The 22344-nt window shown below is 38.8% G+C and overlaps 1 protein-coding gene across 4 annotated transcripts in view; it reads right to left on the reverse strand.

Annotated features, from left to right (window-relative positions):
- Positions 1 to 21770, reverse strand: part of mbip (MAP3K12 binding inhibitory protein 1) — a 33680-nt gene extending 11910 nt beyond the window's left edge. For 3 of the 4 annotated variants that reach the window (XR_010975717.1, XR_010975715.1, XR_010975716.1), the window contains exons 1-11: positions 21575 to 21770; positions 21273 to 21463; positions 15809 to 15931; positions 14254 to 14514; positions 14046 to 14142; positions 13696 to 13761; positions 10950 to 11102; positions 5706 to 5803; positions 4069 to 4110; positions 2605 to 2711; positions 2410 to 2514 (exon numbers count right to left, since the gene is read on the reverse strand). Coding sequence is in view for 1 of the 4 variants with exons in the window: in XM_068039284.1 (XP_067895385.1) it covers positions 2490 to 2514; positions 2605 to 2711; positions 4069 to 4110; positions 5706 to 5803; positions 10950 to 11102; positions 13696 to 13761; positions 14046 to 14142; positions 14254 to 14514; positions 15809 to 15931; positions 21273 to 21368 (1068 nt within the window). In the remaining 3 variants the exon portion in view is untranslated. Of the gene's footprint in view, positions 1 to 2085; positions 2515 to 2604; positions 2712 to 4068; positions 4111 to 5705; positions 5804 to 10949; positions 11103 to 13695; positions 13762 to 14045; positions 14143 to 14253; positions 14515 to 15808; positions 15932 to 21272; positions 21464 to 21574 lie in introns of those variants that run through there. The other variant, XM_068039284.1, reaches the window with a different exon arrangement.
- Positions 21771 to 22344: the final 574 nt, after the last annotated feature.

A 22344-nucleotide genomic window follows, 5' to 3' on the forward strand; every position in this document is an offset into this window, starting at 1 on the left:
AGTTGTTTGCTTGGAATGGGCTGTTTTACATTTCAATATGTTTTCCCCAAAGCTAGTTCAGATGTGGATAATGGGTTTCGTCTTCAAACGGACAGATAGGTTTATTGACAGTGCAGGAGGGGCCACCTGACCTCTATTCCATTTTCTTGTGGTTCAGTTCAACAGCTGACTTTTATTTCATAATTCCTCCAGTTCATTTCATATTTCCTCACTGTTACCTTCGTTAGCGTGACGTAAGAAATTTCTTCACTCAAAGGGTTGTGAATCTTCAGAATTCTCTACCTGAGGGCGGTAGTTCAATCGTTGAGTATATTCAAAGCAGATTTTTAAGTACTAAGGGAATCGAGGATTATGGGAATAGTGTGGGAAGAAGGACTTAATGAAAGACAAAAATCAGCCATGATTTTATTGAATGGTGAAGCAGCCTCGGAGGGCCAAATCGCTTACTCCTGCTTCCATTTCTTATGCTGTTACATTTCTGCAACAGTACTGAATGTTACTAAAGGACTGATTAAAATTCCTGCGTTTAATTTTTTATTTATTTAGAATACCTTTCAAATTTATTAAGTCCTAAATGTCTACTTTAAATTTGAAGATGAACATAAATTATTGAATCTGGTCTATCCATATAGAATATGACAAAATATAAAGATGAAAATTTAAAAATGAAAAGTTTCATTTGCCATACGTGCAACACATATTTGATAAATAAGCGTCCATTTGAACATAGTAAACTACATTTTTCAGGAAAATCACCTCAAACTTGGGAGGTCATGTTTTACCTTGTTACAACAGAGGAAAAGGTGGGACTTACAACCATAGAATACTGTGAATGCCCAGTTTTGCTTTCCATCATTTAAAAAAAAATTTTCCCTCCTCCCAGCCCAAGAGAATTTTCTCCACAGACTGCTTATATGCAGTAAAGCTGCTGCACACTGGAAGTTAGAGTATATTGTCATGTTAAGACATCCTTTGAGCTGACTGTGATAGCTCTGAGAAGCCTCAGGTACCCAAGTCTCAAGGAAGCCTGGAAACCCAAGGCTCAAGCTTCTAAGAACAGGTAGTCAGATATTCACTTGAAAACATTATTGTAGATATTTCAAGGCAACATTTAAGTTTATCCAATCATTTTATTTTACATTTGTAATTTTATGTCTTGTTTATATTACAGACCCTATTTACTGTACAAAGATTCCCAGCTAGTTTCAGATGGCAGCCAAACTTTTGTTTTAATGTATTTTAAGCATTTGAATTGGTAACCATGGCTGACTTATTCTCAATTGGTCTTTTGTATGTAGACATAACCACACACACACACCCCTATATCCATACAGATCTCCTGGATAGATATTCAAATATAACTCATTGGTAAAAATATATATAAATAATATATATAATTAAATGTACTTACATGTGCATACCAAGATAGTACAGAGAAAATATAGCCAAGATATATATATATATATATATATATTTATTAAATTAAAAGTCCTGTTTCCCTATTTGTATCATGTGCAAAATACAACCTTGCTGATCTAGTACCTGAACTGTGTACATGGCAGGCTATTTTCTCCCCACCCATTTTTTATTGGCTGATTGGGCATAAAATAAAGTTGGCATCTATACTACTGGCAGCAGCATTAGTATCTGGCCATACAACTTTTCCAACACTGCCCCCCGCAATCTCACCCCCATCTCTGCACTCTCTGGCTAGCATCCAGGATACACCTATAGTGGTAATATTCCAACAAGGTGATCTTCTGTGATCCCAGATATTGCAGCGGGGTCAGGAGGGAGGTTACCTGCACCTGATCTACTGTACTTCTGTTAGTAGAGCAAGAACGAGGATTTCTGAGGCCACCATCACTATATTAAAAGTCATTTATGGCCTAAAAGGAGGCCATTCGACCCATTAAGCCCATGACAGCTCTCTGCAGAGCCATCTAGTCAGTCCCACTCCCCCGCTTGATCCCTGTGGCCATGCAAGTTTACAATATTGAGCATTTCTCAACGGGGAAGTTCTACATCTTCAGAAGCTGGTGTGGGGAAAAGAGGATTATTTACAAAGAAAACTTTAGCTATCGGTATGGACAGTATCAAAACTTTTATTGTACCAATGTTGCACATATATAATTAACAAGAGTAACATGAACACTGAACACCTAAAATGTGGTTTACTCATGACATTTGTTTGGTCAGCGTTTGATGCTTTTAACATTAAAAGCTGCCAAATACCAATATTTTATACAAAATTTAATACAGATACTTTCATAGCACAGATTCTGCTTCTTCTTTGGGATACCAAGCTTTACTAAGAGCACACTGTTCTGACAACTGCTCAAGAATAGTGGCTGCTTTATTTATCCAACAACTAGTATTAGGAAACAACTTTATTCTAGCCAAACTCACGTTTTCAATTCAGATTATGTGTTTCAGAAAACAGTACCATAATGTCTGGTTCAGAAATATTAAATAGCATGTTACTGACATCACTCCAGCAGGCTTTCATATTTTCTGGAAAAAAAGTAAGAAGACATTATTCACTGACTAATTTGGCTAGTTTTAAATAGTCAAGTTATAAAGCTCAGTAAAAATTGACCTCACATAGACATCTCGTCAGCTTCTATGGGCGGAGCATGGTCAATTGCTTTCTGCAGCAACACTAACTTCAGTGCACTAATCTTCTCATCAATTTCTTTCAGGCTGTAGCCCTGAAACACAAATAATTTCAAGTATTTAAATTTGCAATACACTGGGATAAACAACTGTAATTATGCTTCTCATTTAGAAGCAGCATGATGCAACGCAAACATATCAATGGAAAAACAGCAGCCACATTTAGCAGCCTTTTACATAATTTCAACTCCAAGTATTTGCTATACCATCTAGGTACCAAGCCTAACTTGATACAGCAACAAGTCAGGACATATATGCAGTAAATCACCTGGCTCATTTTAATTAGATTCTTTTGCTCACCAGCTCTGCCAAGCTAAATTTTACCTCAGTCATTTGCTGCTCCTCTGCTAATTATAGCAAGTTATGTGCACTTACACATTATAGCAAGCAAAGTTAGTATTGATCAGTAGTAGTGATACTACAGCATGTTAAAACAGCATTCCCACTGATACTTGGATTGATAGTAGAAAGGATACATTTTGTGTATTACAAAAGGGAGAGGAGGGAAGGTAGAAAATTTGTCATATGCCCCTGAAGATCCTGGATGATCTGGTGCTGACAGTAGGTAATGCCAGCAATTCGGTCAGCTCCTTTTCTAGTTCTCTAGCAAAAAAATGAGAAATGAGATGGATGTGGGAGAAGGGGAGTTGAAGAAAGAAAAAGATAAAAACAAGCAAAAAAAAAAGGACAGGAGTGAGAAAGGATTATATTAATATCACTTTTATAGTACACGGAAGATTGCAGTGTCAGCTCTACTTTCACTGTGATGTAAATGGGGATCATATTTTTCAGTTTGTTGATACAGTTAATAAATTGGGGAATGCAGAGTTCCAAATGTGCATATTCAAACCTAAGTACTAAGTTGTTCAGCGGCTTCGCTGTGAATTGTAAAGATTGGAAAGAGGGAAGAATATAGTCAGCTGTTCTTAATCATTAAATTGTTTTGGCTTTTTGTCTTTAACATTAAAAAGCTTTTTAAGACATGACTTTGTACAAGCCACCACAAGGCATTAACAGTGAATTTGTTCATTTTATAGTGATTTATGCCTAATTGGACACCCACAAAAATACCAAAAATATAGTATAAAAGCAGCCTGCAAGAATTAGATCCCTTGCTGGACCAACAGGTTTCTATGCTTTCAGATGTTGCAAACTGGGATTTAAGATACACATGAGTTGGTGTGTCAAGTCAAAAACAAGTGGCCCAGATGTTTATCCCCATTTGACTGTTCAGAGACTGAGGAAAAGGGGATGGGAGAAGAGAAGCTGACAGAGATCTCCTTGGTACCTGAATATGGAAGTACTGTAAATTTATGATTAGATGATCAAGTATGTCCTTAGATCTCAGACTGTACTGTATAAGATAATGAATATGGAAGCGAGAAAAAATACCTGCATTGTTTCATGAACTTTACGCCTTTTGCTTGGAAAATTCTGAAGGAGAGAGTTTTTTTGTTTAAGTTATGTTCCATTTCAGAAAACACACAAAATCTTACTGATAACCTGGAATTAATGAAGAAGTAGCTGCAACATCTACAGCGTACCGGTTAAACATTTTAATAGCTAAAATTCTTAACACTTACCAAATAATCATTTGTAACAACATTTTTTCAATTATAAAAGAACACAAATTATCAGTAAAATTAATATAGATCAGGGTACTGTCCATCTGCATCATACAATAAAGAGGGTTTCACAGGTAAAAGTTCCAAAGATCTCTACCATGATTATATTTCATTAGGAATGTGTAAAATGAATATAATTGTCTTGCATTTAGTGCATACCTGTAGCATGATACTTGAATAGTGTATACAGGATTCAAATAATTGTAACCTCCTCAAATAACTAATTAATGGAATATTTGAGCCAATCAAAAACCTCCTCCATTCAATAGATGGTTAGGGAAAAAGTAACAACCAGTAAGCAACCTAGTTTCAATTTATTTCAAAGCCACCATTCGCAAATCAGGAATTACAATAAAACTGACCAAATTACTTGCTTAATTTTCTCCTAGTCCTTGGAATGACTATGTTGTTTCCTCACAAATTTATTATAGGGCAAAAAGGGGGAGGAGGTCCTGAAATGTGTACAAAAGAACTTTCTTGATCAGTGTGTTTCCAACCCAACCAGAAAGGAATAGCATGCTGGATCTAGTTCTGGGAAATTAAATGAAGCATATTTCAGTGGAGAGCATTTGATTAGATTAGATTAGAGATACAGCACTGAAACAGGCCCTTCGGCCCACCGAGTCTGTGCCGAACATCAACCACCCATTTATACTAATCCATTTGGGAACAATGATCATAATATCTTCAGATTTAGAATAATTATGGAAAAGGACAAGGAACAATCAAGCATAAAGCTATTTAACAGGACAAGAACTATCTTCAGGGATATGGCCCATGTGGTCTGGAATCAAAAAATTGGAAGACAAAACAGTAATCGAACAACAGGAGGCCAAAGAGATGTCTAAGGTACAGAGTAGACACACTCCCATGAGGGAAAAAAGGGATGGTGTCCAAAGTTAGAGCTCCCTTTTGAACTAAAGATATAGAGGTTAAAATGAGACAGAAAAAGGAGATTTATGACAAATTTAAGGTTCATAATGCAGTGAAGAACTAAGCTGAATATAGAAAGTAGAGGAGATCTAAATAAGAGAGAAGAGGGGCAGAGAGAAAGCATGAGAATAGATTAGTAGCGAACATAAAAGGGAACCCAAAATATATAAATAGCAAAATTCTATAAGCTTACAATTAGATTTAAGAAATGGTGCTAATCTATTTAATTGTATGTCAATTGTTTAATTATATGCAGGTGGAGGGTACTAATTGGGGTCTTACTTTAGCACTTATAAGCAGACACTTACTGAGACTGGTGGAGGTTTTTGAGTGAGGAGCTACATGTTTGTATTCCTTTTACTCTGTACAATAAATTTGAAACTCAGTAAAGATAGGCGCCAGTATCATCCTTCCACAACAAGCGTGGAATTTAACACATGGTGCATTAGGCAATGAGGTTAATAAACCTACCACATGTTGAAAATATTCTGGTGAAAGACCTTCCAAATGAAGAATTCTATCCTCAAGCCTCTTGATCCTTCGATAAATGTCAATCGGAACTGGACCATCTACAAATAATATACACAAAAAAAAGATTTTTCATTGACTGCTAGGTATTTAATGAAACACTACAGGCAATATTTCCTTTAAAAATGTTGCATTCAATCTTCCAAGTTTGGACCAATAATGAAATTCAAAGTTCAACTCATTAAACAGCACCATGGTGAGTACCAATCCTCAACATCATCAGCCCAGGGCCACTACTAAATTAATTGCACACAAGATTACTAGTGCAAATACTTCAAGTGTACTAAATCGATTTAGATAGATATAATTACATTTATTGATATGAACTGTGTTATTCAGTACTTTATGGCAAAAGGATTAAAGGGGAATTGAGAAGGAATTTTCACCCAGAGGGTGGTGAGGGTCTGGAACTCACTGCCTGAAAGAGTGGTAGAGGCAGAAACCCTCACCACATTTCAAAAACAATACTTGAATATGCACTTGAAGTACTGGGCTACGGACCTAGAGCTGGAAAGCGGGATTATGCTGGATAGGTCTTTTGCGGCCAGCACAGATACGATGTGCCTTATATTTTCTTTGTTTCTATCAGTCACAGTAAAAACACAGTGCTATTATAATACTGCTAGGTAAGGTCTATTCTATTTAGGAGCCACAAGGTAGTTTTAATGCCAAGTTCTTTTTTGTTTGGGGTAAGAATGAACATTTATTTTCTATTAATCCCCAACTCTGCTGTCTACTATATAGTATGATACCTCAATCCTGTTGCAAGAGTCTACAAATGGGCAAGCAATCGTGCATCCTGCAGAGGGACAAGATCTGATCCCATCTTCTTTATGCATATACTAGAAAATGGTCAAATTGTCCATCTAGAGATGTCAGACTTGCCTTGCATCAAAAACTGAAAATGTCCCAAAGCTCGACTTGCCAGCATCCCAAGCAGATGTGCAGTCCATTAGCCTGGAGCTCAACTCTCCTGTATATATACTGCCCACTCCTACTGGGAAGCATCAGTCACCAGCACTGACAGTTCGTTGTGCTAGATAACCTCTTACTGATGGGACCACCATCTGACACCCAGAACTGCAGCTCTATTTCCACCAAATGGGACAGATGTGAACTCCAAGAATAACACTTTATTGATGTATTGATTGCATAAATAGTTAAGCATTCTGGATGAAATGGATCATAAGGTGGTGTTCTTCTACAATCCTTGACGTCTACTGAATAGGACATACAAGTCTCAGAAGAACTGCAAACAAGTTGTTCTTTCCCCAGATTATGTAAAACACAGCACCTGCAATGGTCATATCCTGCTTTGGCTCCAAATTAAACTTCTCAAAACCGAAAATGAAGCTAAACTTCAAGGAAAAGTGTTGAGAGCCTAATGATCAGAAGCCTGTGCAATTCTCTCAAAAGGAAATTTTTATAAGCCAATCAGCCAAGTCCGATAGATGTGCAAGCATTGCAATTAAAGATGTGCTGTGATGATGGTCAAGCATTTTGTAAAAACCTTGGGGGTTGAGCTAAGGCTGGAGTACTATGTTTGTGTAGCTGCAATCCTACAGGCTGAACAGGAGCTATCCATGATAGCACACTAACTGGCAATGTAAAAATATGCTTCCCTGAAGTTGACTGTGGCAAGCCACATCCCCAGAGATAGCTGAATGGCATGAGTCCAAGTCAGTATCTTGAGCTTTTCTTTTGAAGCAATCTATTCAGTATGCCAAGACTTAGAATGGGATATAATCTAGCTTGATTTAGTTGAGACCATTATCACTGTAAGATTTAAATGGGCTTGATAATTACAGATGATAGAAAATGGTATATTTCAAATGCCAGTAAATTTAACAAGGGTCACTCAAATAATTGCACTGGACCACTTCAAAGAAAACAGAAGAATACAGAATGAAATCACAGGTGGCAGTCTCTGTAAACATTTACTATGTCAAGAAACTGCTGTAATATTCCTCACTGGGCCTTGAATTGTGAAAACAGCCCAGACACTTGGCGAGTTGGAAAGATGAGCATCCCTGCAGATGTGGAACTAGGTCTCACCCTGCCTGGCAATCGCACAGAGAGCCATCCTAGTATGGAACAGGCTTCACGATGATGCAGTGTGCTAGAACTGCTTTAAACCTGTCATATCTCTACTTCCAGTTCTGATGAAAGGTTATCAACCTGAAAAGTTAACTCTTTTCTCTCTCCTCAGACGCTGCCAGACCTGTTGAGTATTTCCAGCATATTCTGTTTTTATTTCAGAATTCCAACATCTGCAGTATTTGGCTTTGGAGCGAAGTGGGAGGATTTGCTTCAATGAATCAGTTTTAGAACAGTCAAATTGTCATGTTTGAAAAATCTAACACCTTGTTCATATATTCAACCAAAGCCCGCTTGCCACATAAGGAAGGATAAATTTAAAAATCTGCAGCCTCAAAAGATGCAGCCAAACCAGCCAGGTGAACAAGATCCCTTGGTCTCAGGTGTTGACAGCACTCTTCTGCTATATTAAGAGTCTGAAGATGTCCCTTGACCAAGGATTGGGATTTATGACTGAATGATACAGAGGTTCAGGCTTACAAACCATCTGATGAAAAAAAATTCTAAAGAACTGAAGCCACTGAACAAGTCCCAGTGCCTAATATGGCAGGAATCACAAACTGCCATAGCTTTGGTACTGAAGGATAATCAATCAAATGAAAAGATCAGTTATTCATGTTCACCCTATTAATTAGAGGGTGAAACTATGTGCACATCTTCCACTGGAGAAGGCAAAAGGGCAAAAAAAAAACTTTAGCAAGTTTCAGGAGAAGCTGAGCAACTCCCACCCAACTCCTGACAAATATTCAAGCAGGCTCCAAGAGACTTTGGTTACCGATCACGGAGCATGGGTGAAACTAATCATACTCCCCCATGCTCACCAATTTTCTTTGAAACATAGGACTATACGTACAGAAATGACCATCCCCTTCCATTGGACTGGCCCCGACGTCTTATCCCAGTTTCTGCAATACTCATTCTTAGCCCATCACCCTCAAAATATATAATACTTTCACTGCCTCTCAATGTCTGTCAAGTATGGCAGGGCACAACTTGTGTTAACATAGGTGGCTTTCAGTGATAACAGACACGAGTCCAACATCAGGGCACTAGCAATAGGTCTCATCAAGTTGGTACTAGCGTAATGACTTGTGACATTCCTGTGATGATGACAGACTAAGTGACTTACTTTGAGATGAAGAAATCACAGCATCAGAGTACTCAGCACAGCATCAATAATCAGCCACCTAAAGATACTGAACAGCAATAGTTAAGAATGCTGGGCACATCAAAGTGCTGGTGATGCCAGAGACTGCAGTTATAATGACAGAAGACTTGGGCAGAGTCAGCAGCGTCAAATGGAACACATTTTCTCTTGCTGTACACATTTTACAGACAACAGAATTAATCCCATGTAGTGTGACTGGCAAGTTTAGGCAGATGTGCTCGCATTATGCTTGAGATAAAAATAGCCAGAATAATGGAAAATCTTGTAAGATAAAGAACTGTGAAGAAAACAGTGTAATAAATTAGCAAAAAACAATGCCATAAGGGAATCTTTAAGGACTAAGACGCATGCGGGTATCAAATATTTTTACTGGAGGACGAACAAAATAGTCCAACTTCCAAGTTGGAGCAGTTCTCTATAGACAGCTTAGGTCAAGGAAGACTCATGTTGGCAATGATGATGGAAAAAAGCAGTGGCAGTGGCAAGTGGGTGCTAAAAGTCAGGTAGTGGAGAGCAGCTAAAGCTTCAAGAAGGAAAGCAAGAGGAAGAATTTTAGAGGCTCCACAGAGTTTGCTGTCAATCATAGAAGATGCTGGTGGGATGAGGTGCAAGCAGGAAAAGGGGGAAGTTAGGGCAGTTGGAATGAAGAGGGAAAGATAGATTATTAGGGTTTGAGGCTATGAGAGTTTCAGGGTGTGTAGACTAAAACAAAACCCAACAAGGAGTGGAAAAGAAAATAAATAATTGGTAGTCATAGCACTTCATAATATCCTCAATTTTCAATGGACATTGGCTAGGATTTTTTATCGTTGCACTCTCTAGCCTGAAATTCTCTGCCCATTCACTTTTTAAATGCTGCTGATGCATCCAGGGAAATTGTACACATGCTCAGAATGCAAGACCTACCTTCAGCTAACACAGCCAAAACCCAGATTTTGAGAGACTCATTCAAACACAACTTTGCTGAAGGTATTAAGACACTATAAAGATTATTTAATAAATAACCTTAATCATGTTACTGTGAAGTATATAAAATGTAAATTGTATTTTTTTTGTACATTCGAAATTGCTGAGATGAAAACGGCAGCACTCTTTTATCCAAAAACCATTTTTATTGATTTAATTGGCTCATTTTTTTTTTAAATAGATTTTCTTGAGTATTCATTTGGAACTTGTCTTTCATAAATATTTAGTAGTCTATTTTTGCCAGCTTTCTAATGTTTTTCTTGTTTTTGAATGGTTTGTTCCCTGCTTCATTTATGAATAGCAGTAGCACTTTGGCTACTAAAGTGACAAAAAGGAAGTGCGAGCTCATTGCAAGACATTTAATAATTTAGAGACAGAAAAATAAAGATATAGAGAAATATATGATGCTACTTACCAGGAAAAACAATTGCAACTCAATGTAAAAGGAGAGGAATTTTAAAATGTATACACAAGAGTATACCAAATGCTTATACCAACAAACCGATAATGGACCAATATAGTCAAAGATTATGCAGGTTTTCTTCACAAATGCTAGAATCCTTCACCATATTTCCAATTTATCAATACAGGAAATTTTAATCACCAATTTGTGTTAGTCTTTGTCTAAAAAGTTTGAATGATCATAAATTAAATAAAACATACAACTAGCGCTAGTATAGTTACAATGCACAGGACAATATTTCATTTTTCAAATAAAGAAGCTCCAATTTCAATACATTGCAGGCTGGAACTTCTGGTAATCAACTGTATTTAAAAAAAGCTAGAATCAAATCTAACATTAATCTAATTTTAGAGTTCAGATAACAGTGCTAAACTGACCAACCAAATACTGTCCTTTTAATTTATGCCACTATAGGAATTTAATTAGATTATTTTGCAATCATTCCTTTGTATTCTTTAAATAAACCCTTTAAAGATTACAAAGTGAACTACACCTGTCGGAAGCTTCATGTGTGTTTCCATATTTTGAAGCCTTTCTTCAATAGCAGGATTACCACAGCTTTGTGTCACAGTATCAGGTTTTTGCAGAGATGCTCCCACACCCTCAGTCCTTGTCTGAGGTGCATATGTATTCACAACTCTTGAAACTGCAATAAAAATGGTTTTGAAAATATAAGTAAGTTGTACAGGATTTTTTTTGTTCTATTACTATAAAGGATGAGTTTCACAATGCAGCAACTATTTAAATAATCTGTGAGATGCACTTCAAAATGCATTCAAAACTCAACAGTAATGATCTACAGAATGCAATATTACATCATTATTTGTGAACGGATGTTCTTTTTCTGAATTGTCAGAAGCACAGCCATTACTCACACTCAAGTTACAGTCCTGTAGGCTATTGAAGGAAACATAATGCATAGTCATTGGTTCAGGAGCGTTACTACAACTTTTAGGATATTATCACACTTAAGTATCTGTAGTGTGTTTGGACCAAATGGGATACACCCTTAAATAAATGAGTGAAGAAATAAGCAAAAAGGTGTGGTTGATACTTTTAGAAGCTCTATTAATTACAGGAATTGTCTAATTCTGATATTCAAATAAAAGTAAAATCATATGCTAACCTAACATTCAGAGGGCTAAGTGCCAGATTGCAATTAACAGGATTGGATTAGCAACCCAGAAGTTGTGCATTAAAATCTCAACAAGGTAAGTTCTGAAATTGAATTCAATAAGTCTGGTAAATTGGGGGCTAGTACTGAAAAAAAAGTGACCATGAAAGTTGTCAGATTGTTGTAAAAACCCAACTTGTTCACCGATGTCCTTCAGGGAAGGAAATCTACCACTCTTATCCAGTCTGGCTTAAATGTGACTCCAGTTCCACAATGTAAATTTAACTCCATACTCTCTGAAGTGGCCCAACAAGGCACTTAATTGTAAAACAACAACAATTGGCAACTAGGGATGAGTAATAAGTGCAGACATATCAGCACTGCCCACATTCCAAGAACAAATAATTTTAAAAAAATGTATAGAGGTACAAAGCCATAGAGGAACAAAGCCATATAGTCAGCTTGGATTTAGAAGAGGTCATGCCTCACAAATCAACTGAAATTTTTTGGGCAAGTAACAAAATTAATGGGGGACGGTTCTACACGTGTTTAATTTTCTTGGATTTTAAGAAGTAATTTGAAGACAAAAGGCAGTAAGTAGAAGATCTTCCATGGGGGTAATGGCGAGTTCTACAGAGGACTTTTCTGGGTTCTCTGCAACTCTCATTATGGATAATGAATTTAAGAATTGTAATATTCTAATATTTGTCAATAATGCTATAGTATGTGGTCAAGTGACATCTACAAGGGAGGTTAATGGCATTCAAAGGAATGGTGACCAGTTAAGCAAGTGAGCTTAAAATTAGGTGAATCATGATTATAGATTTACAAATTTAAGACAATGTACTGTGCAAACATGAAATGTACACATGGAATCCTATTTTGCATTTTGTCAATGAGCAAAAATGGAAAGTCTGAAGTATTTGGGTTCCATTACTGATCATTCACGTAAATTTCCAGTCAGTGAGAAGTTATCAGCTTAACCAAGTATTAGTTGCATCAGAAGGTCATCAGACAAGTCAATTTTGTATGGATTGCTGATGAGGATATATTTGGAGTACTGTGTGCAATTTAGAGCATGCTGTCTACAGAAGATACAATAACTGGAGAGATAATCATTAAAATGGATTACTAGATTAGGGTTCCAAGTTATCAAGACAGACCCACTGGAGAAGGTTGAAACGTAATGACTTAGCTTTCTTGGATAATGCAAATACAAACTAATTTGAATTTTTAAATGCTGATGGCACATTGGAAGATTGTGGTGTTCCAGCCTCTGTCTCCCTCCTCCAGTTCTCGATTAAAATCTTGTTTTAATGACTGATTCTACAGGATGCTTTACAAATCTCCTCTAAATGGAGCTCTCTTCTCTAGAAAAGACTGAGGAGTGACTTGATAGAGGTCTTTAAAGATTATGAAAGGCTTTTATTGGGTAGACACAGAGACAAAGTTTCCTACAGTGAGGAAGTCCAAAACTAAGGGCCACAAATATTATTTAGTCACTAATAAATCCAACAGGAAATTCAGGAGAAATCTCTTTACCCAGAAAGTGCTTATAATGTGGAACACGCTACCACAAGTAGTTAAAGCTAGTATCATCGAAACATTGAAGGAGAAGCTGGATAAACAAAAAGGGAATAGAAGGTTATGCTGAGTTAGGTGAAGATAGTGGGAGGAGGATTATGTGCAGTATGAACAACAGCATGGGTCAGTTGGGGTGGATAGCCTATTACTGTGTTGTACATTCTAGGTCATTCTATGTAAGTGCACCCAGAACTAACAAACAAGTGCCAAATTTTATCAAGTTGTTTTAGCCAACTTATTACATACAAGAGAGAAGTCAATAGTGCCAACTATACTCAAAATATAATAACAGTTTCAAAATTGTAATGAAAATCTACTACTTTTGAAGATAAGTTTAGGAGTGATGTGACTACCTCACAATTTCAGCTGCAGTGATGACATATATACAGAACTTTTCACAAGGTCGAACATTCCCAGAAGTATTTTTAAGTGAACATACAATCAGTTCAACCTTGTTATGCTGATGGATCAATGAACATAAATCTCAGCTTCAATAGACTAGAAAAAATAAATAGCACTATAGAATATGAAATTGACATACCTTTTATATGACTTTTGAAACCAGGGTGTCTTGTGTAAACTGCATCTGTTCTAGCACAGCTGTTTTCTGGTTAAACATAGATTTATTTGACTGAAACTAATCATAAAGTCAATATTGTAAAAATAATTTTCAAAGTAAATGACATAGATAGAAATGTTGACTCAAAAACAAAATTCTCTTTCAAATTATTAGCAGTGTCTTAATACATGGTAATGGAAAATCAAGCAAACAGGTTAGTCTTTCCACATATATCCTATAAATTAGCATTTAATCTATTTCTGAATCTCTCTCTTTATCTTCTGTTTTCAAAAAAGTTACATCAATATAGCCTTTACTAATTGACAACTAACCTTGATTACAATTAATAACATTGCAGAATTCACGGATGTTGTTTTCATTGATCTCTGCCTGTTTTCTCTCCATGAATGCTGAAATTCTTCTTTCAATCTGTGAAATAAATATGACATGAGAAACAGTTTCAACTACTCAAGTTAAAACAAAACTATCTCCACATAATTATATCAATGGACTTTATGAAAAAATGTAATTAAATCTTACTTCATCTCTGCTTGCCTTGATCTGAACCAGTTCTGTTTCAATTTGGATATTTGGTTTGTCTTGTCCTTCAGGCTTGTTTTGTGCATCATTTAGGAACATTTTTGTTTTTAGAGTAATTGTGTTATTTGAAATTTGCTTAGGGTCATCAGTCATTGTTGAATCTGAGTAATCGTCAGGTTTTGATGGCAGCATCATCTCTCCTGTGCTTCGGTTCCCAGTTATGTCATTTCTCATCAATAATTTCAACTTTTCTGAAACACACTAACAATAAAATGTTACTAAATTATTTGAACTGAGCAGTTATAATGTAATTAATGCAAATCAGTTACAGTATAATAATCAGCTATGCATCAACTAAATTTAAGTTCTGTGTGTTCAACTGAATGTCTTGACATGTGGGAATTCCATCATAATGTAGAAGAGTCTCCATATTAAGCTATTGAGAAATACACGGAGTTCCTGTTGCTCAATATTAGACTGTAAACTTTCTTAGAAGGACACATCCAACTTACTCAACTTTAGAGTTTATGCATAAGTGGCAATGCCAAAGCTTAAGACTCCCAGGATACAGCTGCAGTTTAACCAGCCAAAGCCACACAGCTTCACAGCATAAATAACCAATATACTTTCGACTGCTTGTTCAGCAAGATCTCCCTACTCGTGAGATACTAGTTTTCAGGATTATCTGGAGCACAGTGTGAAGAATCCCAATGCAGGTAATGTTTTCTCTTCCAAGCCCCATTAGTGAGCCAGATTAGTTGCTTAAATCATTAAAAACAACCTGCACTAGTGCAGAACCATTTGGCTCAGGGACAGGAATACCAAATTTGCCACAGGGTTGACATTGTTCCATACTTCCATAACCTGGTGTGTCATCTTGGAGCCACCGCAACTCCAAGAGACCGTGCTCATTTCAACATCCTTCCAGAAGATCAGTCATTAAACAACTGCCTTGAATGGGTTTGAGCCTCTGCCAGACAGAACTGCAGAGCCACAGCATGCTGAGCAGTACAACTCAACATAAAATGTACAACTGACACCAGTAGAAGCAAGATTTTAGCATCTCTTACCTCTGGATAAGACCTGCCAGTAACCTTTGTTCTAAAACTGACTTACATTCAATGGACGTCTGTGTTCAGGGTGGTGAACAGATGAAGACAGCGCAGCTTGCAATGCACCAATCATTTATATAACTGTTGCTATCACCAGTCACTGCTCCCAGTCTCAACCCAGGAAGGTCTCTGCACTCACCCTCAGACTTTAGATTTTGCTACTGCCCATCACTAATAATTAATGCCACTCCATCTCTCCTTCACATAGGCCCTAATGTCCCACACCATCATCAACAACCCCATGCTCTGGCCTGTATCATATACATGTAAAGAACATAATTCATTTATTTCCAGGTACATCTTAATAATCAATTTTCAGAGCTTCATTATTGTGGTTTAGTAATGTAATTTGCACTGCTCAGTTTAAGTTATTTTAATAACTTCCAGGTATCCATTAGTGTATAGAACAATTTTCTTAAAATAAAAATTATATTTACACTTACCTGCAAATCAAGAATATGCTGTTGGAGCAAGCTATTAAGGTGTGCTGGGTCAAGGTGTGCTGGCAGACTTTGAAGCTTGCATAGATCAAGAGTAATGTTTAGAACATCATCTCCAACATTAAGCTATAAGAAAAAGGGCATTAAACATCAAAAAAATCACTGGCTTCCAATATCCGACTGCAATTAACTTATAAAATAGTACAATTGAGCTAGCTAATGAAAACTGATTCAATTGACATCAGCAGATTACTCCCACATATTGAAATGATCAAAGTCATTCTCCATTTCAATTTGCCAGCACTTAAAAGCATTATTAAACGCTCATGTCCCTACATTTGTCTGCAGTTATGGTACTGTATATCCAGATTGGATTCAGCTACCACTTTTGCACCCCCACCCTTAAAAAATTGCTTTGACTACAGATTTCACTAAATTTCAGTAATTTTTCTGCTGTTCTGTTTCTATGGGGAAGGGGAGATGGTGATATTATTGGTACTGCAATAGTCCATTTTGGCAGGAAGAATAAAAAAAAGCATATTATCTAAATGGTGAGAGATTGCAGAGCTCTGAGAGGCAGAGGGATCTGGGTGTCCTAGTGCATGAATTGCAAAAGGTTAGTATGCAGGTACAGCAAGTAATTAGGAAAGCTCATAGAATGTTATCATTTATCGCGAGGGGAATTGAATACAAAAGTAGGGAGGTTATGCTTCAGCTATACAGGGCATTGGTGAGACCACATCTGGAGTACTGTGTACAGTACCGGTCTCCTTATTTAACGGCGGATGTAAATGCGCTGGAAGCAATTCAGAGAAGATTTACTAGACTAATACCTGGAATGGACGGGTTGTCTTATGTGGAAAGGTTGGACAGGCTAGGATTGTATCTGCTGGAATTTAGAAGAGTAAGAGGTGACTTGATTGAAACATACAAGATCCGGAGGGGCCTTGACAGGGTGGACGTGGAAAGGATGTTTCCCCTTGTGGGAGAATCTAGAACTAGGGGCCACCCATTTAAGACAGAGGTGAGAAGAAACTTTTTTGTCTCAGAGGGTCATGAGTCTTTGGAACTCTTCCTCAAAAGGCGGTGGAAGCAGAGTCTTTAAATATTCTTAAGGTAGAGGTAGATGGATTCTTAATAAGCAAGGGGGTGAAAGGTTATCGGGGGGTGGGGGGGGTAGGTGGGAATGTGGAGTCGAGGTTACAATCCGATTAGCCATGATCTTATTGAATGGCGGAGCTGGCTCAAGGGGCCGAGTGGCCTACTCCTAATTCGTATGTTTGTATGTATGTTCGTACGTATAGGATGCCTACTGGGTGGTGAGCACTATCCCCTAACCACAGCTGATGACCCTGATGGACAAACCACACACAGATGCACAGCATGCATACAATGAAAGCCATGCTGACGCACAAAATGTGATTCAGCACCATCAGCATGCTGAAACAACACTTCCGCTGCCTGGACCGCTTTGGAGCAGCCAGTGTCAAAATTCGTTGTTGTCTTCAGCATGCTGCGCAATCTTGCAATCATGAAGGTTTAGCCCTTGCCAGCTGCTAAAGAGAAGGAGGAGGATGAGGAACTGGAGGTAACCTACTGCTCTTTCCAGGCCAGAAGAGCTTATCAGACTGCAAAATCAGTAACCACAAATCCAATTCTCCATTCACCAGCAGTCCCACACTTTACCTTTGGACACTGATCACACTGCCACCTGTCCACAATGCTAAAATATATTCCAACACAAAATAAACATTCCAAACCAAATTTATAAATCAAACCATTCCAAATTGTATACAGAACTAGTCACCCTTGTGCATTCCCTTAGTACCCATCTTAGGTGTGCCTTTGCCTGTCCTAGTGCTCCTACACAGTACTACCCCAGTGGCTGCGGCATAGCTGGTGGAAGGCTGCTGACTTTCAGTGGGGGAAGCCTGCAGATGGCCTTGGAGGGCAGCCTACACTATCTGCAGCTTGCAAATTAGAAGACAGTGTGTGACAAGGGGGCAGTTGGGATGTGAGAAGGAGGATATCATCTTTCATTTCAGCCCTGCAGCTGGCTAAAGCCTTAGTAATGGGAGCCCCAATAATGGCCAGCAGTGTCTCCTCCTTGGGGGTTAGGATATGCAAGCACACCTGGCCCCTCCAGTTGTCTGCCAATTTGTCCTGCAAAAGAAAGTGAGAGAAAGAAAGAGATATGTGTCAATGAGTCTCATGCAATCTGCTTGGCTGATGTGGCTGCCTTGGCTGAAGGCTGCACAAGTTGTGAGATGTGGGTGTGAGGCTTGCAAGAGTGCCAAGTGTCTGGGATGTAGCATAGGATATGAACATCAGATATAAGTCCTGATTGATCTGGGATGTAGCATAGGATATGAACATCAGATATAAGTCCTGATTGATAGAGGTTGTTGGCAGGTGAGTGATGGGGCTGTGGTGAATGGAGCAGTACATCAAGGCAGCACTTGACCGAGTGGCGCAGTGGTTAGCACCGCAGCCTCACAGCTCCAGCGACCCGGGTTCAATTCTGGGTACTGCCTGTGTGGAGTTTGCAAGTTCTCCCTGTGTCTGCGTGGGTTTCCTCCGGGTGCTCCGGTTTCCTCCCACATGCCAAAGACTTGCAGGTTGATAGGTAAATTGGCCATTATAAATTGCCCCTAGTATAGGTAGGTGGTAGGGAAATATAGGGACAGGTAGGGATGTGGTATATGGAATTAGTATAGGGTTAGTATAAATGGGGGGTGGATGGGCGGCACAGACTCGGTGGGCTGAAGGGCCTGTTTCAGTGCTGTATCTCTAAACTAAAAGAGTGTGGCTTCAAGGAGCCCCAAGGAATCAGGAGGAAAACTCCACATTGGCTGGAGTCATACTGAGCACAAAGGAAGATGGTTGTGGTTGTTGGAGGACAATCATCTCAGCCCCAGACCATCGCTGCAGGAGTTCCTCAGGGTAGTGTCCTAGGCCCAACCATCTTCAGCTGCTTCATCAATGCCCTTCTGTCCATCATAAGGTCAGAAGTGAGAATATGCATTGCCAACACACAGTGTTCAGTTCCAATCGGCAACCCGCAGATAATGAAGCTGTCTGTGTCCACATCCAGCAAGACCTGGACAATATTCAGGTTTGGGCTGATAAGTGGCAACTAACATTCATACCACACAAGTGCCAGGCAATGACCATCTTCAACCAGAGAATCTAACCACCTCCTGTTGACATTCAACAGCATTGTCATTGCTGAATCCCCACTATCAACATCCTGCGGGGTTACTAGTGACCAGAAACCTACCTGGACCAGCCATACAAATACTGTGGGTACAACAGCTGGTCAGAGGCTGGATATTCTGCAGCAGATGACTCACCTGCTGACTCCCCAAAGTCTTTCCACCATCTACAATGCACAGGTCAATCAAACCAGGGACCAACTCTGGTTCAATGAAGAGTATAGGAGAGAATGCAAAGAGCAGCACCAAGCATACATAAAAAGGAAGTGCCAACCTGGTGAAGCAATAACAGGACTACATGCATGCTAAACAGCAGAAGCAGCGTGCAATAGATAGAGCCAAGACAACTCAGAACAAATGGATCACACCAATGTTCTGCAGTCCTGCCACATCCAGTCGTGAATGGTGGTAGGCAATTAAACAACTAACCAGAGGAGAAGGGTCCACAAATAACCCCATCCTCAATGATGGCGAAGCCCAGCACATCAGTGCAAAAGATAAGGCTGAAAAGTTTGCAACCAACTTCAGCCAGAAGTGCCAAGTGGATGATCCAGCCTCCTCCAGAGATCCCCAATATAGCTCTAACTTGTGCTAGCCACTCATGATACTAGTCCCTGTTCAGGCATTTAACCAAACAGAACGAACAGTGCTGGCTAGACTCTGAAATCATTTAAAATGGACTGCAGCACATAGTTCATGTGCTGCCTGCGTTGCAATCAATGGGCACGGGTTAATCGCGTATCACAATCCCCATGTCCAGTGTCCCCGCCTCAGAGACTCTTACAAGCATATCTCCCAACACTTCAAGAAAAACATTTACTAACAGACCAGCTGGGTGATATTCAAGGTGTTACTGGGAGATAGTAAAAAAGGTTGCATTTATACAGTGCCTTTCACATCCACCAGATGTCATAACTAACCAACTACTGAGTATTTCCATCTTCTCCTAGACAACCTTCATAAACTTAAATTCATTCCAATCTCTGCTGCTTGCATCCAAAATTGCACCAAGTCCCATTTACACATCACCCTGTATTCGCTGCCCCACAATGGCTTCAGGTCTCAGAATGCCTCTATTTTAAAATTCTCATACCATTGTTCAAATCCTCCCCCCTCCCCATGGCCTCACCCACTCCTTACCTCGGTAACCTCCTCCAACCCCACAACCCTTGGAGACGCTTTGGTTAACTGCCCTACTGTCTCTTTCTTTGGCTTTGTCAATTTTTGTCCAATTACTCCTGAGAAGCATTTTGGGTCATTTGGCACAATATAAATGCAAGTTGTTGTTACTTCTAAGCCACTGTTGACATGAAGGCAAAGGCAGCAATTAACTTGCCACAATGAGATAAATGACCAGCCAACCTGAAAATGCTGTAAACATACAGATCTGTCAACACTGTTGCTAAGTTAATGTGTTTTGGTGGTGACGACTAAAAAATGAACACAAGAAATCCCTGTTCTTCTACAAATAACAAAGGGCACTGCATCTCTTACATCCACCTGAACAGATAAACAGGGCTGCAGCTTAACTTCTCATCCATAAAACATCATTTATTTCACGTGTCAGTTTTTGTCATCACAGTTGATCCCGAAACATTATTACAGAACAATTAATTGTTTCTAAATGCCCTTTCAGGAAATCATAAATACTGATTTGTTTGGATCTCTAAACTCACCTGACAGAGGTTTCAAAAACCAACTGTAACCTAAACAACGTTTTGCTTATGGATAAAACGTTCTTGAAAAAAATTTTACATCATACTTCAACCATATTTTGGTGAAATGTGCAAAGTAGAAATGTATTTCAAATGGCGATGAAAGACTTACAACATCCAACACCGTTTTCCTCTCCAAAGATGCTGCCTAACTTGTTTTCCAGCATTTTGTTTTTATTTCTTTTAAAATGAGACATTTTTAAAAAAAATTTATGCTAACCCAGATTGATGGTCCATTTCGCACCATCATATGCGCTACCTTTTTACGTTTTTCTTCTAAAATCAGCAACTTTGAGCGAACTTTTCTTGGAGGGTGGAGTTGGACCTGGCTGAAATTATTCTCGATATTTGGCAGTTTTGCTAACCTGAAGGCACAAGCCCTGAAATCTCATCAACTCGGCGCCTCACACTCAGCCTCAGGCAGCGGCTAAAAGCCGGGGCCGCCGTTTACTCCAGGCCCCGGCTCCGGCCCTACTTCTCATATAGTATATAAATAAGGCCTTTTCACATCAAAGAAAGCGAAATGCAATAACAGACCTGCTGATAAAACCGTTCGAGCGAGCTGAGCAGGGCGCGCAGGCCCTGGGCGATCTCCCCGTCAGCCGGTGTCGGTACCGGCTCCGCCGTCGCCATGACACCGAGGCCACAATGCGCTGCCCCAGCCAGGAACTCACACAGCACCGGCTCTGCCGGAGATCAAAAGTTAACTTCCTTCTGTGGGCGTCTCTCTACAGAAAAGAAAACATTTTTTAAAATGTTGTCTCCAACATTGGACACATTGTGGTTAATAAGTCACATAAACTTTAGTTATTTAAGTTCAACATTTAAGTCATTTGCACCTTCTATTCTGATAGAAGCTCACCGAACTGAATGTTGTTTCTCTTTCCAAAGATTTCCTTGATCTGCTGAGGGTAATATAATTATGGAGGATTTTAACCTACATATAGACTGGAAAAATCAAATGGGCAGAGGTAGCCTAGATGAGGAGTACATAGAATGTTTTTGGGATAATTTCTTGGAACACTACCTTCTGGAGCCAACCAGAGAGCAGGCTATACTAGACCTGGTATTGTGCAATGAGATAGGATTAATTAATGACCTCATAATTAAGGTGCCCCCTAGGTAGCAGCGATCATAATATGATTGAATTTTACATTCAATTTGAGGGAGAGAAGAGTGGGTCCAAGACTAGTATTTTAAACTTAAGTAAGGGAAATTATGTGGGCACGAAAGCAGAGCTAGCTAAAGTGAACTGGCAAATCAGGTTAAGGGATAGGTCAATAGAGATGCAGTGGCAGACAGTTAAGGGGATATTTCAGAATACACAGAATAGATACATTTCAATGAGAAAGAAAAATTCCAAGGATGGGACCTGCCATCCGTGGTTAACTAAAACAGTTCAAGATAGTGTCAAACTTAACGAAAAAACCTACAATTGCACAAAGATGGGAGACTGGTCAGAAGATTGGACAGAATATAAAAAAAAAACAGCAAAGAATGACTAAAAGATTGATAAGGAAGGTAAAATTAGAGTACAAGAGAAAGCTAGCTAGAAATATAAAGACAGATAGTAAGAGTTTCTGTAGATATTTAGAAAAGAAAAGAGTTA

The sequence above is a fragment of the Heterodontus francisci genome, chromosome 9 (genome assembly GCF_036365525.1).
Source record: "Heterodontus francisci isolate sHetFra1 chromosome 9, sHetFra1.hap1, whole genome shotgun sequence".
NCBI classification, from domain to species: Eukaryota; Metazoa; Chordata; class Chondrichthyes; order Heterodontiformes; family Heterodontidae; genus Heterodontus; species Heterodontus francisci.